The following is a 10772-nucleotide window of genomic DNA, read 5'->3' on the forward strand; positions in this document are numbered from 1 at the left end:
TTGGAAGCTCCACACCTTTGGATCCAACCCACCATAATCAGCACAGGGCACCAAAATGCTCTCCCTGCGAGGTTCTTGCAGCACAGAGCATCAACTGCTACTCAGAAAAAAATCCTAATCACTGAAAATCTGACCTCTACTCACAGTATTGTGYTACAAATTATAATTAGTGCATTTAATGACCTTTCTATGAAAAAAAAGCCACTTGATTAAGCCTAAAAGTTGCATTTTAATCCTGCTAAAATAATTGCTGTTTTTTCAGTGTTTTTCCATCTTAAAAWTGAAGGTCTAAATGATGAATTAAAGAATCCCCGCAATGGTTTTCCAAAGCAGGAAACTGGCAGTRTATGTGGGCAAATGTTTTCATATCTCCAGAGTGTTTTAATGGGCCTTGCCTTCCTTGCATCACACCAGCTTGTCTTTAKTTCCATCTCAGACCAGGCATGGTAACCCCCTCTGTTCTGCATTTCATGTTATCTGCTCCTACAAACCACTCCATTTCCCAGTGCTGCACTGGGATTGCTTTGGATTTCCAGCTGGACACTGAACATTGACATTCCAGCCACTTGGATCACTCTGCCTCTTGTAACTTGGCACTATTGGTACTTTTGTACCTATTCATTTTCTCACAATATAGAAACATTTCTTCTCGTAGTGATTTTTCCCTGAGGTGCACACGTATTGGTTTGTTTATTTACCAAGTTTTTATTTGAGCTGGCCTCTGCATCTTGTGGGATTTGGTCCTCATAAATCATTGCACTTGATTGTACAATGAGTACAGTAACTTGCAGCCAAAGCAGATTTAAAATCCCACTGTCAGGTGAAGCAGGTTAATATATTAGTTCATTAATTCAAATAAAAAAGCCCCCTTAGATCCACCTTTGCCTATCAGAGTGCTGCTGATCTGGCTGATAAGAGCCTGGCTGTGATGTGATAAGGTCCTTTGTCATTTTTAGAACTCATTTGGAACCGAGATATTTCTGAGTTTTCACTGGAAACAAGGAGAGTGAAAATTCTGACTGACACCATCTACTTTTTCAGGTGTTGTGAGCTGACAGGGAGGCCAGAAACACAAAGCAGAGCTGCAGGAATGCTCTTCCCACTGAGGTTGGTGTTTGATCATAAAGGAGATTGGCACTCAAGGGGCACTGCATGGACAGCAGAAATAAAAACTGTCACACACATCTTGGCTTCAGCCTGGGCAGGATTTTTCACTGAGTCCACTTTTCTCATAAAGCAGAAGCATTTATAAGGAAATCAAGTGATTTCATTTTTTATTTCCCTACGTGGTTTGAGTGAATAGATGAGAATTTGTTTTAAACAAATTAACAATGATTTAATGCTTCATCCTGCTGTCACTGAAACAAAAAAAATCTAAGTGCTGGTTAATATCAAAGAGCATAAAATGCAGAAATTAAAAGGAAACTGAAGCGAGTGACTCAGTTTGGTCTTTGAGGCATCTCCCATTATGCTGCTCTGATTTTCCTATCGTTTCTGTGGGAGCATCACAAAGAGACTCAGCTGTGACTGCACAGCTGGCCAAGATGTTGGTGCACAAAATCCAGAGGAAATACCTTCCCCAAAGCTCTGCCTTCCMCAAACACAGAGAACAGACCACAGATCGCTGTCATGGAGAAATAAGAGACAGAAACACRAAATAATAATGGAACAACCTAGGCTGTGCATTCTAAATGGCAGTCACAAAMCACCTGCTGCCTCATCACTGCTGAATGTTTTGAAGATAAAACATTAAATTGTATAAAATTGCTGGGAGGTCAAGCTGATCATGCTGATGCCTTTTCATCTTCTGAATCTATGACTCTAATTGCTCCTCTCTTTGAATTCTGTGCAGTTACAAACCTAGATAATCCATTTCRATGTCCTCTGTGCAATCCCAAGAAAAGGAGGAAAAAAAAATAGGAGTAAAAATCTGTCTCTGTAAAAATCAATGGCAAGGCAAGCACTGACTTCAGCAGCACCAGGATTTCTCYCTCAGAGTTTAATTGAAAGTGAAAAATATTTTTTGCAAAAAATGTGTAAGTGCTCAGGTTAAAAGACTCAATAATACACCCAAWTCTTCCAGGTCTGTGGGCCCAGAGCCAATTGTTAAATGCAACTGGCTTTTGGGATGAATTGTTTGCTTCCAGATCACTAGACATATTCTGTATTTCCATGTCTTTGTATCTATACCTATAGATTTATTTATATTTATATATATATARTGTGGAATTTAGGGCAGAGGAAYATTTTTGCTCATATWCCTGGCTCCAGTTTTCCCYTTGTCTGCARTTCTTTGTCATTGGGACTTCCACCAGACCTGTGCTTTTAGCCTGTCAAAGWGGGATCATTATTGYTTAAAAAAAMMCCCCAACCTCAAACAAAAATGGGAATTGGTAAACTGATCAGAACAATTAGCAATTTTAATGGCCTAAGGTATATTACATATATCAGTTGATGTGGGCATTACATCAGCAGATGAACCAAGAAGTGTCAGGGTGAGGATGGATATTTTCATTACCTCGTTTCATGTGGAATTGTCAATTTTTTACCTTTACCATGAAGTTGTGGGGATCCAGGTCTCTCCACTCTCTCTTGTGTTTTCCTAATGCCAGATCTTCCTTCACAATTAGATGTGTTAATTACCCAGAAATGATGAGGCACACTTGCCAAAATAACACATTGCTAACGAAACAGGAAGATGTTTTCTCATTCCTGAGTTGTATGAATTGCTGTGATTTTCCACGAGCAGTGCACAGGAAAGGTTTTCTCACAGAAGCGTTGGCCAGAACAGAGTTTGCACAGCTGATGTGCTGTCACCTGCACTYGCAGGCAGAAACTGGAACTGGGACACCCACTCTGCAGAGGGAAATTTGACAAGTGGCTCAACCTTCAGCTGSTATTTCAATAAAATGMCCACCAAAACAAAAGTAAGATTATTTCTGGGCAGGGCATGTGCAAGAAATGGGTGCACTTGCTCATCTCTGAAGGGACTGAAGACAAGAGTTTATTCAAAAGTTGGCTCTTCCTTTGCACTTTTCATACTTTGCACAATTTCTCTTTGATGCTTTTACACCAGAACACAGCTGAACTGGTCCATAACCCTGCACATTCCACCCTGCTGCTGAATGAGCTGCACATTGACTCCCTCCTCCAGAACACAACTCTTGTCTTGGACAGAGCACTACAGAATAATCATTGTGCTGTGTTGTACAACACTGCAAGGCTTTGGCCACAACACGAGTCAACAATGGTTATTTCTCTTCTGCCACATAGGGGATATTCTGACATGGTGCATTTGTGTTTCCAGTACAATGCCAGTCCTAGAGGCACCGTGCTTCACTTCAGCTCTGGGGAAGCTCTCAGGAGTCAGGAATCCTCCCAAAACTGACAGGAACTTCTGRAAGCAATTCACAGCACCACACAAAACGCAGCCTTTTCTCACTGCATGGGTAATCACGTATTTCTCAGTGTTGGCAAACAGAAAGTGTGCAAAGTTTATTTTGATAGACTATTTACAGCTTCAGTGTTGTGGATGTTAATATTCAGATGAATGTTTTTACTGCTCCCAAACATGTACTCTGTGAAGRAACAAAATGACGGTAAGTTCTTGTAGTTATATTTTTTTTCTTTTATGGGCTGTGGTAAATTGCATTTTGCTGCAATTTTATCTGCCAAGGATAATATAGATCTCATTATTAAGCTTGACCAAATGTTTGGTATTGATACCTTCTGTAATGGAAAACCTGAGCTCGGTTATTTTCCCCCAGCACTTTTGAACACTATTTTAGACCACATGTAGGTGGTTTTGCTGCTGTTTTTGCAATATGTATGAAGTATTCCATTACACACCCTTCACATTATTTCCCTATTCCGCCTGCAGCACACTCTGCTCGGCTCACGACTGTGGCAGCGGCTCAGGGAGAGCAGAAAACACGAGCAGTTGGGCAGAGGGATGGAGTGAGAGGCTCCCCACGTGCACAGCACACACACGGCAGCGCAGGGATGGAGTGTTTGGGTCCGGCAGGAGCGAGCCGGGAGCGGCTGAACGTGCGAGAGCTCCGGGAGCGGCCAAAGCCGGGCGGGCATGGGGATGGTGTGACTGAGCGCATGGCCGGAGCCGCCTGTCCCCTGCCCTGTCCTGCTCTGTGCCCTGCCCTGTGCCCTGCCCTGTGCCCTGCCCTGTGCTCTGCCCTGTGCTGCCCTGTGCCCAGCTCTGCCCTGTGCCTTGTGCCCTGCCCTGCTGTGCTCTGCCCTGCCCCTTGCCCTGCTGTGCCCTGCTCTTCCCTGCCCCGTGCCCTGCCCTGTGCCCTGTGCCCTGTGCCCAGCTCTGCCCCGTGCTCTGCCCTGTGCCCTCCCCTGTGCCCTGCTGTGCCCTGTGCCCTGTGCCCTGCCCGACCAGGATGAGCCGGGTTCTCAGACCCAGCATTATCGCCGCTGCCGCCTCCCACCGCGCCCGGGGGCATCGGGCAGAGGCCGGGCAGGAGCTGGGCACCGGGAATGAGCAGGAGCCGGGCACAGGAACTGGGCAGCGGGGGCCGGACAGAAGCTGGGCACCGGGAATGGACAGGAGCTGGGCAGGAGCCGGGCACAGGAGCCGGGCAATGGGGGCGCCGGGCAGGAGCTGGGCGCCGGGAATGGGCAGGAGCCGGGCACCGGGAATGGGCAGGACCTGGGCAGAGGGGCCGGGCAGGAGCTGGGCGCCGGGAATGGGCAGGACCTGGGCAGAGGGGCCGGGCAGGAGCTGGGCGCCGGGAATGGGCAGGAGCCGGGCACCGGGGGCCGTTCCGCACATCCCCGGTCCGCACATCCCCGCCCCAATCCCCGCTCCGCCCCGCTCCGCTGCCCGGGGATTGGGGCTGCCGGGCCGCCGGGGCTGAGGCGGGGCTTGGCTGGGCGCTGATTTATTTATTTGTGTGGCCGGGTGTTGTGTTGTTTCCGCGGCCGGAGCAGTGAGCCATGCGGCGGGGTCGGCGCGGGCGGGCGGGCCGGGGCTCCGCTCCCACCGGGGCTCAGCCCGAGCAGCGCCCGCGGGGCCGGGAGGGGCTCTCCGGCCGCCAGCGCCGGCCCCGGCATCCCTGAGCATCCCTGACCGCCACCTTCTCCTCCCTGCGAGCGAGCTCCCTGCGGACAGTCAAACAAATCCATGAGGAAACTGAGAACTTAAAAAACGGGGAAAGAATAAAAGAGCGCGCAACACCAAACCCTGCGTGTCTGGATGATTTCAGGGCTGATCTGCATCACCCGAAGGAAAACTTTGGTGCCGCCGGGGAGCAGACGTTCTTTTCCGCCGGGATGCGGGCGCTGGCTGCTTGAAGCGCATCCCGGCGGGAGCGGCAGCGCTCCCCGAACCCCCCGGACCCTGCCCAGAGCCCGATCGGGGCTGCGGGGAACGGGGCTGCTCCTCTGCTTTCCCTGCTTCCACACCGACATTCCAATCACAGCTCATTCTTCTTTCAATTTATTGACAGGGGTTTTCTTTCACAGCATCATCTGTTTTGAAGGAAGAAGGCAGGAAGGGGGAGGGTTAAAGCTAAAGAAGTAAGTCTTCTCTCCAAAGGAAATGCCTTTTGYGCTTTCCAGATGACCTTTTGTGAAAATGTAGCCTGTCCAGCTGACCGATTTTTATTTTGACTACAAAGTGTTCGAAACAGAGCCCTAAGTGCTCCACAAAGCCTAGGATGTGTGCTTCTGGGATTAGCAATATGGGGCATCTGTTGTCGCCTCTCCTCTTGAGCCTGGCAGCAGTTTTTTCCAAAGGTAAGCCTCAGTCTCTTCTGTCTGTTCCACTGCGTCTTGTTTCCTGTTTTGCGTCGCCAGCCTTTGTCCCCTGTCTCTGTAATGCCCTGAGTGTTGATGCCACAATTCAAACTGAAGGACTTGGGGGGAGTCATGTGCAAGTCAAAAACACCGAGGATGTGATGGGAAATCTGAGTGGAAGGATCTTTTATTTGGCTACGACAAGCAGTCTGCCAGTTAATTCACAGAGGCATTTCTTGCCTCCTTATTGTACTTTAGAGCAGCTCGTGGATGCTGCTGCTGAGCTTAGCTGGGAGCTCAGCTTTGGATTACGAAGCGTTTGTGATATGGAAATTTGAAATCCCCCGAGGTGGACGCTGCTGTTGCCGTTAGCTGCCCCACTGCTACGTTCCRTGTAATTTTTCCAGTTGAAATGTGCTGTATCTCAGACTGATTGGCAGTGTTTTACTGGAGCAGAGGGGCAGGTACTCACTGAAACATCTCTGATGAGATCCTGTACCTGGTGTCTGATACCCTGCATGCTGAATAGAGTTTGAATGTCCCGATGGCATCACTTCAGACAGCTCAGTGATACCTTCKTGTAGCCCTCGAGCTTGTTTACACAGACCGCACATATTTTTGTGTGCATTTAAAACTTCCTCTGAACTTAAATGTWTTCATCCATGGCCTCAGCCAAGAGGTGAATGCATTTTTGTAACACTTAATTTAGATGATTCTGAGYATTCCTGTGAAATATAAATTAGGACAAATATGCATTTCTACTGAGCAGATACTGTGCATCAGCAGTTACATTTTGGCAGAAAAAGAAAGTTCGCATGTGSTTTAGTCTTCAGAGGGGAATGAGAGCATATGCATTAAACCTGTGATTTTGCAAACATTCTGGTAAAGAGTCCTGCTTATAAATATCCTTATTAAAAAAGRTATTAGTTATTCTTAACACCCTTTTACACTTCCAGAGATCAGCACTTTTTTATTGAGTTACTTTTACTAATTGATTTGTATCCTGAACTGAACTTATTGACAGGAGGCAGAGTACAAGCTATGTATTTCTGTGCTGGTTTCTTGTATCAAATTTGCTTCTCCTCCTTTTTTTTTTTTTTCCCTTGGAACAGGTAAAGAAAGAAAGGAACAAAATGAGAAGTCTTCTCAAATGCTCCCTAAATGCAGTGCCTACATAAGCCCTGTTCTAAAGTTGCTCTYGGAATTGCATTAGCAGCAGGGATTAGAAATCAGTCTTTTCAAGAGATTGCTTCATTCACATTGCTCACCAATCGCTTGTGATTTCCCAGCTAGCCTGGAAATGATGTATTTTATTATAAGCAGTATCACCAGTACTTTGGATGGGCTAACAGTGCAGTAGGGGTATTAACTTCTTCATTCCCTGGCTTTTGGCTGTGTTTCAGTTTGCTGCCTTAACGCTGCATTAACATAGTGTTGGTTAGTCAGAACACAGTGATTCCAGGAGTACAAGCAGCATTTCAGTTTTACAGAATACAGTGTTCCTTTTATTGCTACCTCGGCAATTAGAGCGTTCATGGGCGATTTTATTTCTTAAATGTTACTTACATCTCTTTTGAGAGATTTATTTGGAAAAATTGCTTCACCAAAAAGGTTGCCAAGCTCTGGCACAGTTGCCCAGTTGGGAAGTGGCGGAGTCCCCAGCCTGGGGGATTTCAGAGATGTGGAGATGTGGTGCCAGGCCATGGTCAGCTTTGGGTCTGCAGTGGGACTCGATCTCAGGGCTCTTTCCAGACTAAGGAATTCTGTGATTCCATGAAAACAGACACAGGAGATCCCACCAGAATTCCTGYTCTTAGCTGTGCTGTTGATTTTGCACTTCAGATATCCAAACCAGTGCTACTGTGTGATGGCAGGGACTCTGCTGTTTTGTAATACAGATATCTATCTTTAATGTAATTATTTAATTTTTGTAACAGACTCCATCGGCACTGCTATGCCTTARTACACTCTGAAAAGACCTGAGTGTTCCAGAGATCCACAGAATAAACTTGCCAGTGTAAAAGGTTGATTCCCACCCCCTCAACATAAYAAGGTGAACAGATCAAAAAAATACCATGCATGATGACTACTACAGGGCATGTTTCTTTGATGCTTTTCTGTTGCTAATAGAAGAGCTCTCCCATTTRTGACATGATGCAAAGTTTTCCTAAAGAGATGCAAAAGCTTTTAACGTGCAGCAGCAATCATTTGTCTGTTGGGCATAGGCTGTTGCTGATTACTCAGAACCATGGCAACACACCTTTTACTGCACAGCTCCCAAATCTTTCAAGTAATGATGATGAAGACTTGAGAATATTACTGTGATTTTGCTTTGCTTTTATCTTGTAAAATGCGTAGCTCCAGCCTGAGAAATGAAATGTCGTTTTCAATATTGAGCTAAAGTTCCCACCAGGACAACTTGTTAGTGATGTTCTAATCCGTGTGTGTTAATACATTCTCAGTCTATTTATATACAYATATATAATTTTATTTTTAATTTTATTTTGATTTTATTTTATTTTAATTTTATTTTGAGTCAGTCCTAAGAAGCCAATGCTCACCCTCCATCAGTTCAGCGTTTTGCTGTTTGTTATCAAAGGTGAAAAGAAGTTCTTTGGAAATCTTCAGTTAACAAATAACCAGGTCCAGCTGATGTTAATGAAAACAGGCTTAACACAGTTTTGTTGCCTTGTTTAGATGGAAAGTCATTAGCTCCACTGGAGTGGAATGAAAACTTCAATACTTTRTTTGAGCTTCAGGTTCCATGCTTGGCTTAAGTCTAGAATGARAACAGCATCTCCTGTAGGATGCTAAACAATTTTGAGACGTATATTGTGAGACTAAGGATTGAGGAACCTTTTTCATTATAAATGTCATCAGATAAAACCAGATTTCATTGATTTCAAGTTTGAATTTTAAGTTGATAGTAAAAAATCAAGTAAATATTGTAGTGACTTATTCCGCTYGTGTTCTGCTGAGCATTCTGTGTTRTTCTCTCTCATCCTGGGCAGAATTCTTCCTGCCAGTTGCTCTCTAATGACATGTCAGGCCCTAGAGCTGCTGGTTTGATTCTCTTTTTCTCTCAATTTTATTAAACTGGAAGCTTGGCAAGCATATTAGGCAGGATTTCCTTGTATCCCCTCAGGGTGTTCCCCGTAGCTGGAGATGTGGAGAACTTGTGCAGTGATGCAAATCTCCTCTTGGAGCAAAGTGAGCATGGGGAGACAGAGAAACCAAACCCCCAAATGGCCAGTTTTGGTTATGTTATAGGAGAAGAATATTTGGATATTKGGCTTGGAACTGCTCCTGTTCCCTTGGGAATTATCCACGTTACAGTGTTCTTTGAACATTCTTGATTTCCATTGGGTCTTATCCTGTAGATTTTTTTTTTGTCTCATTGTGGACAGGCTGTATCTTTGCCTTTTTCTGTGCAATTCTGCTGCTATCAGAATATGCCATATTGTGCTGCCCTTAGAATTTTGGTGTTATATCTTTGTGAGATGCAGTTCTACAGGAACTCACTGGCTTTGTGGTGTGCAAAGAATCACTCAGCTGAGCTTGTTGGGTATGTCCCAGCTTGRGGCCATTCCCAAAATCTTCATGTGCAGGTCTTTACTGCCATTGAAGTGGATTTGGATTCATGGAAAATGAAAAGCTGAGGAGTGCAACAACCTGTGTTTCAGCACTGTTTGCTTTGGAGTTCATTCCTGTAAAATGGGATATTACCATATGAGTAATGGGATCTAATTCAATATATGGGATTAAAATCAAAGATGATTCTATTTGATTTATGAAATGTATTATTTCTTCCTGTCCTTGGTGGTGCCAGACAGGAGTTGAGGGTTGAATTCCAGTTCACGTTGACAGATTGTGACAATGAGGGACACATTTTTTTTTTCTCAAAGTAGCCGTGCTGGTATTTCTCGTGTTCAGCTCCTCACAGGCAGCTGTTGCTCCAGCTGTGCAGTTGAAATGGATGGAAAATGCAGTGCTTGTGCTTTCACGTGAGCACAAAGCACATCTGTGGGCAGTAGCAGCTTTTCCTGTAAGATCTGCCTGCATGCAAAAACCCAAAAAGTTTTCTATAAAACCCTCAGAATAAATGAAATCTTTCAATCTTAAGGTTCAARCAGCTCCCTTAAAACCAAAGTTTTTGTGCTTTGTCCCAGCTGCAGTGAACTTGGAATTGTTTAAGACTTTATACAGGGGAAGGGGAACATMAGTTCCACTTTTTTGCTCTTATTGTGTTTCTTGCCCCAGTGTATTTGTGGGAAAAGCCCTATTCTGATTCCTTTTCTTTCAGTAAAAATAATAAATTCATACTAAACAAAAAATTCTGCAGCTAGACTCATGTTTTATTTGTCAGCTGCAATACTGGCCTAATGTGATTTGGTTTCTAATATTTCCCCGTAATGTTCTCATTTTTTACTTCTGTCTTTTATTAGTTCTTTAGGACTGGCAGGCTCTGTGACACCAACCAATGTTTTAGATATTAATAMAAGCAGCTTTATTCAATAAAGATCAGTTTTATTTAATAAAAGAGAGAATCAAAAGATAATCTGATTTTTCATGCAGCATTCACATTAAATCAGCCTCCTGAGGTGSTTGTGGATGCCAAGTCTAGTGGCAGTCTATCACAGGTTTTAAATATATAAACATGACTCCAAACAGATTGATTGCAGAGAAGCTGAASAGGCAGCTGAGATTCATCACAGGTTTGGTTTGTAAAGTGTTACATTAAATTAGGTGATTTTCACCAGACTTTGTAATATTGCCTGCTGCATTATTAACAGCAGCTCCAAATGAAGTGGATTTTAAGTAGTTCCGAGCCATGTRGATAACACTAATTATCATGAGCAGTTTTAGAGCACATATTTGAGGATGTGAGGCTGCTTCACCCTGGGGGTGAAATGTGGGGACATTTAACTGTAGAGTGAGGATTGGCTTCTTCCTGCCCCTGATTTCTTTTATTGAACAGAATTAATTCCAGTGTGAGGTGTTGGTGTGATGGCCTC

The 10772-nt window shown here is 44.6% G+C and overlaps 1 protein-coding gene across 1 annotated transcript in view; it reads left to right on the forward strand.

The window, feature by feature from the left end:
* The first annotated feature begins 4989 nt into the window (after positions 1-4989).
* The window catches only part of LOC130583735 (transmembrane protein 132D-like), a 42312-nt gene continuing 36529 nt past the window's right edge, over positions 4990-10772 (forward strand). Inside the window, exon 1 of the mRNA XM_057383286.1 lies at positions 4990-5757. Coding sequence (XP_057239269.1) covers positions 5679-5757 — 79 coding nt within the window. The 5' untranslated portion in view covers positions 4990-5678. The remainder of the gene's footprint in view (positions 5758-10772) is intronic.

This window comes from Malurus melanocephalus, unplaced genomic scaffold (genome assembly GCF_030028575.1).
Source record: "Malurus melanocephalus ecotype Western Australia unplaced genomic scaffold, MMel_1.1 scaffold_620, whole genome shotgun sequence".
In the NCBI taxonomy this organism is placed as follows: Eukaryota; Metazoa; Chordata; class Aves; order Passeriformes; family Maluridae; genus Malurus; species Malurus melanocephalus.